The 20,432-nt window shown below is 39.1% G+C and overlaps 1 protein-coding gene across 1 annotated transcript in view; it reads left to right on the forward strand.

Annotated features, from left to right (window-relative positions):
• Positions 1-20,432, forward strand: part of septin8a (septin 8a) — a 74,294-nt gene that overhangs the window by 12,950 nt on the left and 40,912 nt on the right. The window contains exons 2-4 of the mRNA XM_020925035.2: positions 10,645-10,759; positions 12,301-12,496; positions 15,732-15,918. Coding sequence (XP_020780694.1) covers positions 10,645-10,759; positions 12,301-12,496; positions 15,732-15,918 — 498 coding nt within the window. The remainder of the gene's footprint in view (positions 1-10,644; positions 10,760-12,300; positions 12,497-15,731; positions 15,919-20,432) is intronic.

Genomic DNA, 20,432 nt, shown 5'->3' on the forward strand with positions numbered 1-20,432 from the left:
TTAGATAGAGCTGGATGTGTGCCCATTGTGTGTGCTCACTTTTTATTTGGAGGGTTGGCTATGTCCTAGGGGTGTAACAGTACATGTATTTGTACTGAAATGTTTTGGTACGGGACGTTTGGTTCGGTGCACAGCTGTGTAAATCAGCTACAAAGTCCCCCTCGCTGGAAAGTCCCTCTGAATTGTACCCTTAATGAAACTAGGTTAGTTAATCTATATACTGTATTAAGTTACACACACAAGTTACAGTATATCTCAACACATTTATTCATACATACAAAAAAAACATGCAAAAATCATGCGGTCTCAAACACACACAAATAAAGTAAATACAGTGTGTCAAATTACTCCTCAGGAATAGTCCACAAGTGAAGCACACTGTGGACTATATCGGTAAAATGACATAAACAAGGCCCGACACTTGGTCTCACTACATTCACATTCCATTTTATTATGGATGGTGTCGAATCCTGATTTTCTAACTCAGTACATCACATACTAAAGGCCAGCGAGAACGTCCCCTCCTCTCCTGGGCCCCGCAGTTACCCGTGTGCTGCCCAAGAGAAGGCGGCAGTCGGAGGGAGGGTGGGACTTTCAAGCCAGGGGTACGTTTCGAGCCGGTATTCACGGCTGTGCACGAGTGAGTTTGCGCAATTTGTATGTGTTTACATTCCGCCGCCACATATGCAGCTACACGGAAGGTTTGGCTCTTTAATGTTCACGAGGGAACTCATTCGTGATTGGGGTGACAGTGTTTCCCGCAGCACCCCCCACCTTGACTACGTCCCTCTGAACCACGTGAATCATTGCAAAACAACATCGTCTGTCCTCACTTTTGCCTTTCGCTGGCATGGAATCTTCGCCTGTGATCGAACCGTGATTTTTTTGTGTACCGTTACACCCCTACTATATCCATTTACAGTCGATGGTCCTACCCTTATTTGCATGTCTGAAGGTATTAAATTTAGCTTTTAAGTCAAGACAATATAAATCTTTGTGTGATCAAACAATAGCTAATTTCTGATACCGGGTTGAGTTTTAGTAAATGGGCTTTGATTTTACATTTAAACACCTTTTCCCTTCATACATTGGCCTGCTATAACACCATCACATCATTCTAACATATGTATTCCAGTTCCTTTGCACTGTGCACTGGTCTGCCCCTCTGTTCTGGCTCATTACCCTGGCAGCCACCTGGGGCCCCTCTGCTGCTTCTTCTGCTCTGTCATAGGACGTCCCGGAGCTCTGTCCTCCATGTTTGAGGGTTTGCATATAGCGGCACTTGTGTTGTGGTTTATAAGATCACGCTAACGGATCATTTTTTAGGATTTACTACTGTTTAGTCCATTCATCATTGTCAACATCATTCATCAGTCAGTGTCTTAGCCAACCACATTTTTCATTAGGATTATCAGGATTTGTATACATGACAGCAGAAAGGAGATTGCATGGCGTGAGTCAGTTGTAGTTTTGGGAGTGACTGGATAGTTTAATCTGCCTTTTCATGTATGAAGATACTGTTTCCCTTCTCTGAATGCAGTTGTTTGTAGGCGCCGTGCCCCCTTTCAGTCAGTTCATCAATGTACGGGGCATGTCTTTAGTTGACCTAGAATTTCAAGTAAAGCTTTAATAATTTAGGATCTGATGGTTAAGGATGGGCGATATATATGTCCCAGCATTCTTCGATATTGGTATAGAATATTGTATATCGTATATTTTTTCTTTTGCTTAGTCCATTCTCTGTGCGCTTTTTGAACAGAGGCTACGTTTATATGATGGTGATCTGAACAGAAGACGCAGAAGTGGCATCGCGTCGCGGGTGGTTTAAGATTTTTGCATTTTTAAGCCCCCTGTCACCATATTTTGTCTTTTTTACCCACAAGCGTTCTCATGTAAACTGGCCCTAATGGAAATAAGAGTGTTATATGGCTGTGTGTTTACTAGGGATGCAACAATAACCAAAATATTGTGGTATCATATCAACAAAAGTCTCAGAATAATACTGTGTACTGTCACAATATATCAAATTACAGGTTTTATTTACTTAAATTCATTGTTACGGTGCAAAAACAGAGAGCTACGTATACCATGTGTCTTGACTCTGTTTCAGTCCAATCCACATGATGAAATAACTGTTATTAGGCACTTTTAAATCTTCATTATTTGAATTATCACAGAAAAGTAATGTATTCACAATTTTGTTAGCTTTCACAAAATGTTGCAATAAATATTGTACTGTGAGATGCACATCATGAAGATATTGTATTGAGAGCTTAGGATATATATATCCCAGTTAATTACATTTCAAATTTGTGTTATTTATACAAAAGTGAAAGCTTAAAGTCAGAGTAACAGTCACAAATGAACTTAAGATACATTTGTTGTCCCATACCCACAGTACTAACGGTTACACATTGGCTGGGGTTGCACTCTCACCTCACCGCAATATGGTCCCCAGTTCAATTCTGCATGTGGGGTATACAGACTTAAAGTCAGTTTAAAATTTTGCTATACATATTCTTAGATTCACTCTGACAAATGAACTTTAGCAAGTTTCAGGTTTAAAGACATTCTGGTTTTGCCCCGGCCTCCTCTCTCCTCTCTCCTCTCTCCAGGGAGCACGCTCTGGCCTCACGTCAGAATTCCTCGACTTCTGTCCAGCTGAAAAATCCTGTCTGTCGAGATGTTGCTCCAGAGATCTGCCACGTGTGATACATTCAGAGATAAACAGAGAATTAAAATGTCTCCGGAGATGTTAAATGAAAACAACCAAAACCCAGACCAGTTTATACTGAAACCCAACTCTAATCAAGAGCAACGTGGGACTAGGCCTGTCACAATTTTCTGATATCAACTTATTCTTCGAAACATTTTGTACTGTACTTTTTTTTTTTTTGCTCTACTAATGTGGAATTTTGTAATTTTTTTTCTAGTACTATAAGCTGTAGAGAGTCAAAAAAGTAGTTTCTATGACTGCTACCACCACTGCTACATCTACTACTAAAGCATTGTTTTCTATTTATGAATTTATTGCAGGTTTTGTACATTTAGAAAAGGGTTTGTTAGGATTGTCTGGCTCTAGGATCATTATATCAGTTTCAGAAGTAGTTCCAGTATTATTGTACATCGAGATAGTTTTTTGTGGCAATATATAGCACTTCACTTCACAGTAATGATCGTAACAGGCTAACTTTAAGCTGGTGATGAAGTCATAAGGGAAAATTCTGGTTTAGGGCAATTTTGGCGCTTGTGAGGCCATCTGACTTTCCGTTAACCCTGTTGTCTTTACTCAGCTGGTGTTTTGCTCATAAAAAGCTGACACTTCACAGCATTATTTACACCTGCTGGTGATTTGCTTCCTGAACCTGGGTGGCTCTGTCATAAACTTGACTTTTTCCATCAGCTCCAACAGCTTTCCTGCTTTTACCACTGGACACTAGTGTATTTCAGATAATGTTGGGGAAGGTGGAAGTTACACACATAAGTAGTCAAATTATTTTTTCCTCCCAGAAGAAATTTGTAAACAATAATAAATATTCAAAACACATTAAAATGGTCAACATATACTATTACCAGGACAAATCTCTTCTGCTACATCTAAATGTTATTTTCATCCACTACTAACAGTACTGCTATTACAACTGCAGATACTACTACAACTACTACTACTATTACTACTACTTCTACTACTATTACTACTATTACTACTACTATTACTACTATTACTACTACTACTACTACTACTACTACTACTACTACTACTACTACTACTACTACTACTACTACTACTACTAACTACTACTGCTACTACTGTTTCTACTATTTCTACTACTACTACTATTACTACTACTACTGCTACTATTATTACTACTATTACTACTGTAACTGCTGTTACTACTGTTACTACTGTTACCACTACTATTACTATTACTATTACTATTACTATTACTATTACTATTACTATTACTACAATGGTCGTTCTCCCTGAGTACTACGATACTCCTTTTATTGCTAGAAGTACTGCCCTCATAAATGTGTTGTTGACTCCAGGACTTGTTGTAATTTAGATATTTGGTTGACTGACTACTACTGTTAACACTATTATACTACTCCTACTACTCCTACTACTTCTACCACTACTACCACTACTAGAGCTCCCACAGGATAAAGAATTTGACTTGACAACTGCTACTAGTACTACTAATGCCAAATTATTGTTGTTCAAATAAAATTTAAGTGTATTCATGCAAAAAAATCTTATATTTTAGTTAAACTGTCCTGTTTTCCTAAATGTCATAAACCGGTACCTAAAATGTTGCACTCTGCTCTCTTGGTGCAGCTGTGACCTCATCCTTAAACTATGCTCTCTTTCTCCCTCTCCCTCTTTCTCTCTCTCCCCTTCTCTCTCACTCTCTACCTGAACCCCCCTGCTCTCTCTCTCCCCCCTTCTCTCTCATTCACTCCCTCCATCTTTTTCTCTCTCTGTCCCTTCCTGCCCCTTCCCCTCGTTCTCTCCCTCTTTCTCTCCTATTCTCTCTCCCTCTCTCTCTTCCTCCCTTCCCCTCTCCCTTGCTCTCTCCCTCTTTATCTCTCTCCCCTTCTCTCTCACTCTCTCCCTCCATCTCTCTCTCGCTCCTTCCCCCTGTTTCTCTCCCTTTCTCTCTCCCTCCCTCTCCTTCTCTCTCTCCCCTTCTCTATTCACTCCCTTCTGCTCTCTCTCCTCCCCCTCCCTCTTTCTCTCCCCCTTCTCTCTCTCCCTTTTTCTACTCTCTCCCTCCATCTGTCTCTCTCCCTGTCCCTTGCTCTCTCCCTCTTTCTCTCCCATTCTCTCTCCATCTCTCTCTTCCTCCCTTCCCCTCTCCCTTGCTCTCTCCCTCTTTATCTCTCTCCTCTTCTCTCTCACTCCCTCCCTTCAGCTCTCTCTCCCTCCCCCTCCCTCTTTCTCTCCCCCTTCTCTCGCTCTCCCTTTTTCCTACTCTCTCCCTCCATCTGTCTCTCTCCCTGCCCCCTCGCTCTCTCTCTCTTACACCCCCCCACTCTTTTTTCCTTTTTTTCTGTCATCCCCCCTCCACACTCGCTTCTTCTCTCTCCACCTGTCCTTCTCTTCCTCTCCCCACTGTTTTTTCTCTCTCTCCCTCTCTGTGAGCTTTGGCCCTGACCGTCTGACCTCACTCTATTGGTAGACTCATTCATCTTTAGGTTCTGTCTTTACTTTGTCTCTCTCTTGTCTCCTGTCTCATTGACTGCGTCCTCAGTCAGACTCAGGACAGGTCTGATAACAAAGGGCAAAGGTTAATATTCTTACACTCTTCCGTCTAGCCTGGATGTTTGGGTGGTTGTTAGAGTTTCTGTTGGCGTAGCCCGTTCAGGAACATACAAATTTGAGAGACAGAAATATGTGAAAAAAAATATTGTTTTTACTATCTTTAAAATGTGAAAAAACAGCACGTGCTTATTTTGCAGTGGTTCGAAGTTATTTTTGATTTACCTTACTTTCCAAGCATCCTAACCTTTAGTCGTTAAATTAATTAACTGTTCGATGATGTCTTGGGCTACGTTCAGACCGCAACCTGAAGTGACCCAAATCTGATTTTTTTTTTTCACTTCTATGCTCCTATATCTGTTTTTTTAATGGCAGTCTGAACAACACAGATCCGATTTTTTTTCAAATGTTACCCAGGCTACTTGGATATGTGCTCCTAAAACCGATACACATCCGATCTTTTGACATGTGACTTCAGTCTGAACAGCCAAGTCACATTCATCCCACCTACACGTCAGGCTTGGAGTCTAGTCAATGGAGGGAAAGCGAGGTTAGCGAGTTTATTCATATTTGGGGGGATCGCTCTATTCCGGCCAACTTGGAGAGGTCTTATTGGAACCGGGCGTTTTTTTTTTTTAATGATTGCCAAAGAAATGTCTGAGCGCGGCTACAGGCGGTCCTGGCTCCGATGTCAACGAAAAATAAAGAGCGTACGAGCCAAATACAAAGAGGCTATAGACTCAAACAAACGAAGTGGAGGTGGACGTGTAATCTGTCCATTTTACGAAGAACTGGACTGTATTTGGAGACAAGCCCAGCGTTTTGGCGACTTCCATAAACAATGAGCAGCAAGTGACATCGTCGTGTCCTCCATTGCACATGCGGGACACTTTTTGGGTGTTTAAAGTTCACACTGGAGATCACATACAAGTCACATTTAACTGGAAATGTGAATGACCTCACAAAAAAATTTGGATTTCACAAAAAAAATCTGAATTAAGCCCTCCAGTCTGAGCCTTAGCTGACTAAAATTAGCGTTTTTATCAACTAATCATTTTATTTAGATTCCAACTCAGGCCCCTTGTTAAAAAGCAGTAGGGGTATGTGCAGTAGATCCTGGCACAATATGAATCCATAGACTGTATAAACAGACATAGCTAACCCGCTGCGTTCCGAATAGGAAATGAGTATGGGTCCATTTTCGGCTCCATCGACTCTGGCTCCAATTCTTTCCTGCTCGTAATGTAGGCTTCTCATTTTGGCCTTAAAAAGTTCGTATTAACCCTCTCTACATGTTCGTGGTGTTTTTGTTTCATCATTTTTTCATCAGTTCCTACTCCTAAAATGGAACTTGGCTTCAAATTTGCCCCATAACAGCGGGCCTCGATGAGCTTCATTTGACTGGAGCCGACGTCATGCTCCCTTTGTCCACTTTGTCCATGTTTGTGTCTCATCTTGAAGGCTGCTGCTTCTAAATATAGAAGGATGAATAGCTGGTATTGCCATAGCTGTCACTTCAGACATGTGCTTTATTGTAACTTAACTCTGTTTGTCATTTAGAGCCATAGAAATGATGTAAATGCAATGTAAAGTGGATTAGTCGTGTTTTTGTTGGCAGAGCTGATGTAACCCGAAGCTCTGAGGGGAAAACGTATGCATTCATTACTACGGTACAGTGTTTACACAGTTTTGGAGTTCCCACAGACTGCTGCACATTCCTGGGTCATGTTTGATATAGTTCAGAGCTTACATGGGCGTCGTTTACTTGAAATGTCATATCTGTTGACTATTTACAAATGTAGATGGTCATACTTGAGTGACATGTTACAGAAAGGTATTAAAGCCAATGTAGGCCTACCTGATTTTTGCTTTCTTTTAAATGTGAAACCACGACTAGTTCATTTTAAACAGTCTACAGCGGTCCAAAGTTATTCCTCACTTTCCCAGCATCCTAATTATTTGCCCGGGGTTTATTGATTCTTTGCAGCTGAGGTCATCAACATTTCCTGGGGGTGTACTGCTAACTTTGAGCACTGGTCCAACTGAGGTTTGTTAGACTGTGCTTTTTTTAAACACAATCCTCACTAGAAAGAGCTGGTGTAGTTGGAACTAAAACAGGTGAGAAGATTTGTGCTGTTAAACAAGTCTCTCTCACTTAAAATTCTCAAGATAGCTAGAATTAGTATGCCAAGCTGGACATTTTTGTTGAAAATCAAACACCTGAAGAGGACCATGAATGCACGTGTTGATCACAGGCTCTTGAAAATGTGTTGTTTAAATGCATTTAGCATTTTTAGGGATGTAACAGTAACTGAAATATCGTGATATCGTATTGTCAAAAGTCTCACAATAATATCATGGGCTGTCACAATATATCGTATTACAAGTTTCTTTGCTTAAATGCGTGATTTTACAGTAGGAACAGTTTATGAACATAAGGAACTACATATCCCATCAATACAATCCAACCAACTTTATTTGTGTAGCACATTTTAAGCAAGAGAGTTTCTAAAGTGCTTCACATAGCAATGTAAAACATTTTACTTAAAAATATAAATAATATAATAAAATTATAAAATCAATACATAAAAGCAGTACTAAAAAAATAAAATGGATAAAAAAATAAATAAATAAATACAAAATAAAAATAAATAAATAAAAAAAAAGACACAGAGGACTACACAACTCATGGGGTGTTAAAAGCCAGAGAATAAAAGTGGGTCTAAGACGAGACTTAAAACAGTTTGGGGCCAGCTACAGAGAAGGTCCTTGTCCCCCTCTGGTTTTAGGCACTATGAGCTGGAGCCAGCCCTCGGACCTCAAAACATGCGCGGGGGTGTAAATTTGGATAAGGTCCGAGATGTATTGTGGGACCAGTCCATTCACAGCTTTAAAAACAAATAATAAATGATTCATGATGCATTTCAGTGCAAACAACATGAAGAAATATGTTTTGTACTTGAATTCTTGTGAGTTATTTCTGTCATAATCCCAACAAAATCTTGTTAAGGTATTTTAAAAGTAGAAACGTGTCCTATCTACAATTATATCAGCATCTCCAAAATATCGCAATAAATATCGTACCATGAGATGCATATTGTGATAATATTGTACCGAGAGATTTGGATGTTACTACATCCCTAGTATTTTTTCTTCAGTTTTCAGACTCTTTAACTTTCTTGACAGTGCTTTGCTAATTTGTGCATTGTGTCACCATGGTAACTGCTGGACATTTCGCCTTAGAAATACACAGATCACCTCCAGCGTGTTGTCACTGTAAAATATAAGCGCTTTTTCACAATTTTCCAGAGTGGTGTCAAAGTAACAGCTAGAATGCTAACAGCACACTTCCTGGTTCAATCAAGACTTAATAATTAGATGCCAATAGTCTCTTATTTTGAGCTGCTTTTACATTATTGCATGTAAACAAATGCGTGATAGTTTAAGTTTTATTAGAATTTCGTTCAGGCCTTGATTTGAGCAAATTCAGTTTTGTGCTGAACCACTTTTGACCTCTTCATAAAATTTGAAAATCCTGTCCAAAAAGAGCTAATCATATAGAAATGAATAAAACCTTGGCCAACTCCCTTTCTCTAATAATACTAAACTATGTAATAAAATATAAATGTATTTATGTAAGACAATGTGACAGATTCCAGGCTGTCAGGTTTAGTCATTTTTAGAACACAGTTAATAAGCGTGGCTGCTGACTTGGTGCCATAAACCCGTCATTAGCTGCCAAATACTTTTCTGGGATTTCTGGGCTTATGTGTAATCTGTAGTTGCTCATGCTCACATCCTCACTGCAGGCCCGGATTAACCAGCTCTTGACTTTGCTCCAATCAGCTCCATATTTCAAAACAGACTTTGAAGCAGGGCTCAGTGATTAATGAAAGTTAATCAGGCTGCCGTTTCTTGTGGCAATAAGGAAACAAAAACACAAAAAATGAAATATGAACTGACTAGCTGATATAAAAAACTAATTTCTGAATATGTCTGTACAGATCTAAACATCAGTTAGCCATTTTAATGCAGAATTACACAGGATATTTTGTTGTCTTGTGGAGGAAATTATGGTACTTAAAAAATTGTGAACCTTCAAATTATAATTTTGATTTGATTGCAATTAATCTTGATTTTCTGAGAACTAAAAATCCACGAGGTGTTGTATTAAACTAGCCAACATTGTAGTTTAGACGGACAGTAGCTCAGTTGGTTGAGTGTTTGTCCTTTTATCCAAAGGTTGGCGCACTCAACATAAGCATCATTGGTTGAGCAGTCATATCCACTGACCTACAGATTGGCAGTATGATTCCAGCTCCCACAGATTAATTCTGTCATTTTGTCCTTGGGCAAGACAATTAACTTCCCTCACCTTTGGCCCCGTTTACACTTACACAGGTCATTCTAAAAATGGACACATTTCCCTTCGTTTGTACCCATCTTTTGCACGCAAACGGTGAATTCACCTCTGAAAATGAATCTTTCTAAAAACTCTGGCTAGAGTGGAGATTCTGGAAAACTACCGTTTCGCATTTGCGTGTAAAGTGAGATAAACGGAGTTTCAGGCAGCTGACGCACCAAAAGTGTGACCAGTGTTTTTGCTCTGATGATGAGCGTGAAGCATTCAGTGCAGCAGTCACATTTCTTCAGGTGCAAACACTTTTCATGCGTTTGTATTTGCACACACAGCTGATGGATCATGTCCATGACCAGAGATGAATGAGGCTTGGAGCTCAGCAATTTTGCCCCTTATTTAACATATCCCACTCAGTAATGCACATTTTTCAAGGCATTTTTGAGTAATACTTACAACTTTAATGAAATAAATGCTACAGGTTTGAATCTAATCCAGGTGCCGCCCAAAGGCTTGGTGTAGTTATGATGGCGCTCGATGGTGTATTTATGAAGGTTGATGTAAATGAAAACTTTTTTGAAAACGATGCTGCGTGCACAATGTTATTTTGGAAAATGGAGGAAGGGATATATTCGTCTCTGAACATACCCGGCTATGTGTAAACGTAGCCTTAGTGTCTGTGTACACTGGTGTATAAATGTGTGTGAATGAGTGAGTAGTTCCTTGATGTAAATTGCTTTGAGTGCCTTGATTATGAAAAAATATTTTTTATTTTATTTAATTTTTTTTATTATTAATTTTGTTCAAATCTTTAAAACTTCTGGACTTGCTTAAAATGTACACTGTGAATTCTAAGTTTAAACTCTTCCAAATCTAAAAGCAAAAATCCTAAAATGGCAATCGCATATTTTCCACAATTGTTCAGCCTGGGCGGCCCTGATTTGAAGCCACTGCAGCAGAGGAATGTAGCGCTAATGACTTTACAGTGTGTTCCCTCATCAACCTCTCTCTTTTACACTTTCAGAACGAGGAGAAGAGGAGCCTGAGCTTGGGCGGCCATGTTGGATTCGACAGCCTTCCCGATCAGCTGGTCAGCAAATCGGTCACACAGGGATTCTGCTTCAACATCCTCTGCGTAGGTGAGTCCAAGCTCTGCAAGATCAATCACACGAAAAGGGTGGTCTCTGGAACATTTCCGGTGGGAGGTCGGCTGCCAGTTTGTCGTCAGAGAGATTTTATCGCTTTGCCTGAAGTGTTTCACAATATGACATTATTACACACAATTGACTCTTGTGAGCATTGAGCAAAACATACCTGGAGTTGTGTTTTCTTTCATTCACACATGTTTGAATAATCCTGATTTATTAGTCTGTCTACATCTCGGAAGCTCAAAATGCTCTGTTCCACCTTGTGATATCATGTAGTGGTAGTTTTCAAGTTAACAGCTACCTTTTACCTTTAATTCAGAAATTCCAGAGCTGAAATGATCCAAATGATTCTAGTGAAGGTACGTTTAAAACACACTGGAGCACTTCCTGTATTACCACATGACATCAAGGTGGAGTATTTACTGTTTCCGTTTGTGAAAAGAGCCTAAATATACAGGGTTTGTGTGTTAAACGTGTGAATGAAATAAAACACAACTGTGATGAGGAAACAACATTATAACATAAATTGGAAAATAGCGCAATATGGGACCTTTAAACACATTTAGCTTGAATTATTAAATGATTACAAAAACATGAACTGTTACTGTGATTGTTCTTGCCTGTCCACAGATCTGACCTGTTACTTGACCTATTGTGTCCACATGTTTCCACGAGATTGATCAGCTTAACGAGCAAAGCATCATGGTCCTTATAGTTTGTAGTTATTACTTCATTGCAGCTACATAATGCATTTTAGTGACACATGGGAAGTTTAGAAAACAGAATAGGCAAGACCTGTTATAATAGAGAAATCCAACTGTCATCAATATTACTTTAACCCCATTGTTTGTTCCACGGAGTTTATCTTAGTGACAGAGGCTTGATTTGTTTTTCCTCAAACAATGTGGTCAACCAATTAGTAGCTCCTCCTTATGCTTGGCTGCCATAAATATTTGTGTGTGAAGCTGGAGAATTGCTCCCATGTGATGGCAGTCGCATGCAAGCAAAGGAATCCAAACTATTTCCTAATTGAAAATTGGATTTTAAGTGTGTGTAAATGTGTTAATTTCATTTGGTGGAGACAGCTTTGCTACAAAATCCGCAAAATATCCTCTGTATTTAACAACTTATGTAGTAGGGACTGAGATATGTAAAGTTGCCTTGTTTAAAGTTTGGTTGGAGGTTTGCCAAGGACTTCTTATCTATTATGTAGATGTTTTCGTTAAAAACAAACAAACAAACAAACAAAAAACCTTCGTTTACTGTTGTGCTGTACCAAAAAAGGGACCCAGTCATGGCGGTCTAGAACTTCCGGGGTTCTTGCAAACCTAAAAATATTGTAAAAAATAGTGTATTCTGATTCCTGACCTAGTTGCTGGTGAGAAAATAGGTGGTGCTACCCTGGCTAATATTATTGAACATTCAAGACATATCAATTACAATAACAATTCTCCATTGAGACAGGTGGACCCTACACAGGAAAAGTTACACATTGCAGCTTTTAATTTTGTTTCTGTGTTTATTGTTCACAGGGGAGACGGGCATAGGAAAGTCCACATTAATGAACACACTGTTTAACACCATGTTTGAGAATGAGGAGGCCAGTCACTACCAGAATGGAGTCTACCTGCGACCTCGGACCTATGACCTCCAGGAGAGCAACGTGCACCTAAAGCTCACCATTGTGGACACTGTGGGCTTTGGGGACCAGATCAATAAAGAGGACAGGTGAGACAAATGGACAACATGGCACTATCTTCTACATCAGTGTTTCCCCATTGGGTCTGGGGATCCATATTTTAAAAGTCACAAACCTTTGTGACCCAAGACAGACATTATTCGTAAATCACAAAATAAAGGTGGATTTACTAAACATTAATGAGGATATTTTATTGTTGACTGAGTGATCGTGTCTGAACAATTAGTTCAGTTCAAACTTTAAACAATGAAAAACAGACATTGAACCAGCAATAAAAGGGATCCATAAGTCGCCTATTTGGACATTTAATGTAGCCCTGTATATTGCAGACCTACATGCAGATAGTGACAAGGCGACCTAAAAAACATCTCTTGCAAACCACCTGGGTTTCGCGACCCAGTCTTTGAGAAACACTGTTATACATGTAGTTTGTAAAACCTTTTTGCGTCTTTTATAGTATGAGCAGATAAAAAAAAAGATTGATACCTATACTATCTGATTCTAAAATCATTATCAAAACTATATACTTTAACAAATATTCATCCTCAAAAAATCACAAAAATGGAAAGTTTGATTTTTCATGAATCGTTTGAGAATGGTCTTGATCTACATCATAATTTCTATAAGACAAAACAAACAAAAATGGCAAAGTTAAAAAAGCTACCATATTTGTGTGTTACAAATGACTAGGGCTGTAGTCCTTTTAATTGTTTACTCGATTAATCAGTCGCTGGTGTTTTAGTTGATTAAAACTTGTACCAGTTGACTCATCATTTTATTAAAATTTATATGGGACAGCAGCAGAAAGAAGAAGTGAGTGAGTAGATTTGGTATTTTTGGTATTTTATGATTCACAAGTCTTCACTTTATATAAATATATTCTTTCTTAATACTTTCTCTACATAAATAGTCGTCTTAGCATGAACTCTTGCAGTTCGAATAACATACGCAGAGATTTGTAATAATTTTGAGAGCATTCTCCGTGGCCTCTTTTTTAGTCAACTAATTGATTGGCAGGACATGTCGACTACATCCATACTGGTCTCCTCTTGTAGGTCTGCAAATTACATTCTGTCATTAAAAAAAATAAAAATAAAACACTGTGATGGTAGCACTGTTTGATATTGAGTAGTGAACCTTTCCTTGGTATTCTGCATTGTGAATCCTGATGTGTGCGTTGGGATTTGTCAGTGCCTCTGTGGTTAACACTTCTCATAATTGCTATGTACTTATCTGTTAAATCCATAAAGATAACTATTGTGCGCACATAGTAATGTACATACGGTACCTAATAAAGTATAATTGTCCTAACTGTAAGATGACTCAACCTCAATATCTGGCAACATCAGCAGGTGCTTCACATTCCAGAGTGTGTTTTCCAATAGTTTAACGGGAGAATTCCTTTCACGTTGTCTCCAAAACCAACACTGAATTTGAAGCAGAAATGTGTACGCCAGCTCAACGTGTCCATCAAAAATAAATGCGAAAAACAGACTTAAACACACAGATTTCTCTCTCTAGTTTCGTCTCTAGCACTCGTAGCACTATGGCCTTTCTGAATGCAGATCTCGGACAGTTTGTTCCAGCCGTGTCCTAGCAGCGGCCTCTCTCTCACGCCCTTTGGTTGTGTGTCTCTCTGGGCCACAGATCCGGGATGCTTTAGGCCAGACCCCGCGGCTGCTCATAGTGAACTGAACAGCTGAAAGGTCAGAAGTTGTGGATTTCTCAGCAAAAAATGAAGATGGGAGTGAACCAAGACGAGAGGCTCTGTGTGTGTGCTGCATAACGCTGGGAAATGGGTGTTCTTAAAGGGCCGGTACAGAGTTTTGAACGAGGATCGAGGAACATGTTTTAGTTATAAGCCCCAGTCACTTAGTCTTTTGACTCGCATCACAGACAAACAGCCACCTGGGATGCTCACCGGCAATAGTTTCCACATAGTCCTCAACAACGTGACAAAAATAGTGTCCCTGGCAATTGCTTCTATAAATTTCTTATAGAACAAAATGTCTGTTAAAATGCATGCAATGTCATATCTTTCATCCTCTTTTTTCCACAAAGCTGCTTTTATATTTCACTGCATAACTATCTCAATTAGAAGAAAGGCCCATCATAAACATACCTGGAGTTGCGTTTTGTTTCATTCACACAAGTTTAAAACACAAATCCTGCTTGAGTTCTTATCTCAAACAGAAAATATGTATTCACAAGGTGGACCAGAGCATTTAGAACTTTGGAGAGGTAGACAAACTAATTATAAAGGATTACTCAAACATGTGTGAATGAAGCAAAACAACTCCAGGTATGTTTTTGATAAGGTAGGATAAGGCGCACCTGAATATAAGCCGCATGAACTACATTTTAAAAGAAAAAAACATTTGTACATATATAGGCTTGTCGTCTTTTTACATTGAGTCAGTTCATCACATTGCTGTTGCCAACATCTCACCATCAACTCCCTGATGCCAAGCTTATGTGCAGTAGCTCCATTTCCTTCTTCAACAGTCGCATCATTTGCTTTAATCTTAAAAGCTGCATCATGTGCATTTCTTCATCATTTCTTCATGTATTTTCCATGAGGTGTGTGCATGAAGCGCAAAATAACTGTTCAAAATACAATCAAACTTGCTTCTTCGGCACATCATCCCCCCCATTTCTCCCTGCACTCTCTACTGCGCATGTCTTCTGCAGAAACAGCCACTGTCCTGTCTGTATCATGCCAGTGTTTTGTAGGATTTCAGCAAATTTTAGGCTCTCCCGGGGCAGAGCTCGTTGTACCGATCAGGTACGAGTGTACGGCTACTGAAGATTGAGACGTGGCTTGTCATTTACGCACCACCCACCTGCATTTAACACATACGGGAAAGACGTATAATCGTATATATGTTAATTTAGCATCATAACTTTTATATTAGTTTATATTTATACTTATGATTTATACTTATTTCATAACTGTTTTAGTGCGCTGAAAACAGAGCTGGCTACTGTTGTAACTACATGTTAACCGCACAGACAGCGGCACTTTCTGGACTCAGCCTGCGTGTGCATCCGCCGTTTTGCCAAATCATATCCATATATTATCTACATCATTGTATAAGCCATAGGGTTCAAAGAGTGGCGGCTTTTAGTCCAGAAAATACGGTAGAATTATTAAACAAATTAAACTGTTGTGATCAGGCGAGGAGATGGATTAGCTGAGAAGGCTGATGGTTCTGCTGCACTTAAGCACTTTGTTTAACTTTGTTTTGTCTTTTCGCTCCACAGTTACAAGCCCATAGTGGACTACATCGACACTCAGTTTGAAAACTATCTTCAGGAAGAGCTCAAAATCAAGCGGTCGCTGTTTAACTACCACGACACCAGAATCCACATCTGCCTTTACTTCATCGCACCCACGGGACACTCACTCAAGTCTCTGGACCTGGTCACGATGAAGAAACTGGACAGCAAGGTAAATAGCAGTAGCATAAAGGAATATCTCACAGTATATCACAATATTGGCAATAATCAGTATCACAACAAACTAATAAAGACACAGAAACAGAAATGTACAGGTTTTATGACAGATTTTCCATATTAATCGAAATTAGCTTTGATTAGTCATGTATTTTGATAGTTTGACTAGTAACTTTCTGGTGGAGGGTCGGTCAAATGCTTTTCTCCATGGAGATGTTATTAGTTTATCTGGAATGTTTCACAGTATGGTATTAAACATTTCTATCATCATGGAGACCAAACCAGACCAAATTACAGGTCAGATATGTGGAGAGGCGACCCTGCTCACAATCAGAATGCCTCTTTTTCTAGGTACCGTATTTTTGGGACTACAAGTCACTCCGGAGTTTAAGTCGCACCAGCCAAAAAAAATAAAAAATTGCACCTTTTGGGGGAAATTTATTTTATAAAATCAGGGACCAGGGACCATTTTATCTTGAAAGTCAAGTTATAGTAATAACAAAAGAATAAAGAACAACAGCCTGAATAGGCGTTACTATGCTAATGTAACATATTAACAATTATTCAGATAACTATAGCATAAGCAACAGAACATAAGTTTACCAAACTCTCCATCTCACTCCAAATCAGTAAATCCATTGAATCCATTGAATCCTTCATCCTCAGTGTAACTTCTGAGCAACTCCGTGCAACTTCGGTTGTCACTGAAGTCAATGTTTTGTCATCCAATAACTTCCAGGAATGTTGGGTGGTGCACCAGTCCCAGTTATATCCCAGAGATATGTGCAGAAAACTGATAAACAAGCCTAGAGCGCAGTCTCGTGGCTGTCAGTCTGAAAATTTTAATATATAAATCATACCGGAGTATGTCGCAGGACCACCTAAACCATGAAAAAAGTGTGACTTATAGTCCGAAAAATATGGTATTTTTGAGCTATAAAACCACCGGTAATTGAATAAATGTTAGGTAGAGCTTTTTAATGTCATACTGTGGAACACTGCATGTAGAGCAGTGACATATACATGAAACAAGGAGGTGACGGGCCCCCAGTCAGAAAAGTAACACAATGCACCTTTTAAGATACGGGATACAGTTTAAAATAACTTAAATTAGTGTCACAGTAACACAATATTTTCCAGTATTGTGTGTTCCTTAACCCCTTTTGGTCGGTCTAGAATGGTTTCTGTTGTTTGTGAATGACTACTGATGACTCTGAAATCCAAACTCAGCTGTAGAAATGGTGTGTGTTTCACTAGGTCACAACAACATCCATTCATTTTGGCTGGGTGGGCCCAAGTATTGAATTTTATATCATCAAGGTTCATGGTTGTTTGTGTAGAAAATTTAGTTGTAATATAGTGACAGCTTTTGTGGATTTTGTTGAAGTTGTAATTTTATAACTTTTAAAAATATCTTACTATTCTTTCGTTCACTACACAAAAAGTAGATTTTAATTATATAGTGACATAGCTTCACAATGGCGGAGTTAGAAATGCTAGGCTGCAAAAATGATGGTACATCCTGTATCGTGTATCCTTTGTGCATTGTATTTCATGGAGGAATTGTACTTGAGTGGTAGAGAGAGTAACAGTAGTTGGACCAAAGACATGCTAAGAAGCTAATAGTCTAACTTGAGCTTGTTTAGACAACTCCCACTAATGCCCAAAGTAATCAACATAGAAACTAATAACATGAACAAGAAAACAGTCAAGAGATTATTTTAGTTTAGTTTATTTATTTAATAAGACGGGGATAGTGCACAGTCTACATTAACCTTAACAGGAGAGATGCATGTACCAGGTTGTAGAATTAGAGCTCTTTCCCACCTGTCGTCCCTGGGCAGGTTGATGTTATAGTTCATAAAATCAAACATACAAAGTGAATGTCTTTATAATGACAAGATCATCATAGCAATTCTGTATTATCATTCATACCCAGTTCTCTCAGCATCTTTAAAACATCATCCTCTTAATCATCATTAAATTCTTTCACTCCAAAACATCACACTCTCTCCAGACACTCATCAATCACATTATGGGTGCAGGTTTGGTTTGAGAATAGCCATTGTTTTGCCAGGCGTGAGAAAGTGCCGTAGTTTGAACACGTGATCAGTTCTGTTGGTAACATGTTTCACTGACGGACGGCCGCACATGAAAACGCTGAGTTTCCAAATACCGTCCTGCGTTTGGGAATCCCGCACTCGTCGCGCACAGTGGATCAAGCAGCTCGGGAAATGGTTTCAGAGCTCAGAGATACAAACTGTTTTAGCGGAGAAGCAGCAGTACCACGAGTGATCTTAAACAACAGACAAACATTTGCAAAACTTAGAAGGCTGTGCTTCACAAGAATATGACAGGGCTGAAACCGACTTTTCTTGTCATGGGTCTTGAGAGCACTTTTATATAATGATTCTAGAGGCCTCAGAGCTGATTTACAAGCCCGTGACCAACTTGTTATGCAGTAAAGAAAGTGTGGCATTATCATTGCATTTAGATAGGTACCTGAGTTTCTCATGTATCTGAACTTTGCCATTATTGGAGATTATTGTGGGTCTTTTGCCAAAAAAAATAAAATTTCTATTTTCATCCAGATCTCAATTTGAAATTTGGAATTGATCAGCCATAGTAAATTGTGATTTTTGTGCAATTTATGGCCTAAGTTATTGTCATAGAAGATTTCAGGTGCATTGATGTTTTCAAAAAATCAACACACAGATAAGAACCAATATTCAAACTATTTCAATATTCAAACTGTTGTTGAAAGTAGATACTCATTAAAGTTTTAGAAGGATTTAGATTTTTGTCAGACCCATAGACTGCATATATAAATGAGCTTCCTATTAACCTTGTATTGAAAAAAAACTACTGCTGTCATGCTCCAGGCTTGGTCTTAAAATGTTCGGATTAACCTGCTCGCTCTACATAATTCAGGTGTTTTTATTTCCTATTTCTAATATAGAACTTTGCTCCAAATTCACCCCTAAAACCACTAGCCTTAGTACATATTCTTAGTACACACTGTATATAGTCAGGCCACGTGGTAACAATCTATATTGTGGTCAAAATCTGCATCATTTTTTCCCCCCCGTGGTTTCATAATAAGGTTTGAAAAGGTAGTATTGCAACACTACACTAATTCAGTCATAGGTTATTAAAGCTTTTGGAAACTTTTAGTAGACTTTTAATAGACTGTAGTTGAAATTTCTTTTGCCAGTTGAGTACACGGTAAACAAATCATATTATCAGTCGTGTAAGAATTTTCTGTTGTTAACTGGCTGTAAGTTATAGCACAGCATTACTGACAAATCCATAAAACAGTGTTTCACTTGACAGTGCCACACTAAATTTAAAGCCAGGTCAATAGTTTTCCTTCACAGCTGTTAGCCCCCGGACAGGCATTGATTTGTGGTTCGGTGTTATTGCCGCTTTAGTGTGTGCCTTCTCGGTACTGCCCCGTGGATGGGGATGTATGGACATATAAGCAGACCGAAGCAGATATCGGACCTAATTATGAACCAGTGGAAAAATCTCATCACAGAGACACATGGAGTGTGACAAATGGAGGAGATGGAGGACAGAGAGCAGAAGTCATGGGGATGTGATATTGTGAATGGTTTAGTGTAAGGTTAGAGGTTTATTTTGAGCTTTGATGGATTAAAGGTGCAATACTTTATACCTTTTACTGTAAAAATGTGATAAACAGAAGTAATTTTAAACCATTTGCAGGGGTCCAAAGTTACTCCTGATTTGCCTTATTGCATTCAGTGCATCCTAATTGTTCACCGCAATGAGCTTGCAAGCACTGTGCTCTCCGCTTTTCACTGAAAGTCGTGAAGAGTTTTGCCATGGCGATAATGCTAACAACAACTAGCATGCTACCTGTGCACTCCCTGTCTCTCGCACAATAGTACAATTTATGGACTTATTTTGACCTCAAGAGCTGCTTATACAATAGAGCAGGGGTCATCAAACTAAGGCCTGAGGGCTGACTCTGGCCCTTCATGCCCTTTTGACCGGCCCCCCAGCCCCTCTCCCCCCACCACTTGAACTGACCCTATGAGGCAATCCTCAAAAGTTGTCATGGCCTTTTTTTAAATTACTTTTTGGCAAACGTATGTATCTTGTATTATGGTGTTTTTTTCCATTAAATATATTCTAATTATATGAAGAATTTATATTTAAATAATTATGTCTTTACATTTGCTGCTGAATTTGCAGCTGAATTTTCAGCACCTGACAAGCTCAAGATCCAACAGTGACAGTCAAAGCAACCCGTAAAGTACTGTACTGCAGTTAAGGACAGCAAAATAGTGAGTGTATGAAAAGTTGAGTACCGACTTTTCAAAGAAAAGAGAACACTCAATTATTTTTTTGTTCAGTGTAAGGACCGTGTAGTTTGAAATATGTAAAAAAGTGTCATTTTTCAGAGAATATAATCTGCGTTGACACAGTCATAGAATTCCGTTATATGGCCGACCCGACCCCGGCCCCCATCACAGTCAGGAGCGA

Source organism: Boleophthalmus pectinirostris, unplaced genomic scaffold (assembly GCF_026225935.1).
Source record: "Boleophthalmus pectinirostris isolate CB_2022bp ecotype Guang Dong unplaced genomic scaffold, ASM2622593v1 HiC_scaffold_12, whole genome shotgun sequence".
Classification (NCBI taxonomy): Eukaryota; Metazoa; Chordata; class Actinopteri; order Gobiiformes; family Gobiidae; genus Boleophthalmus; species Boleophthalmus pectinirostris.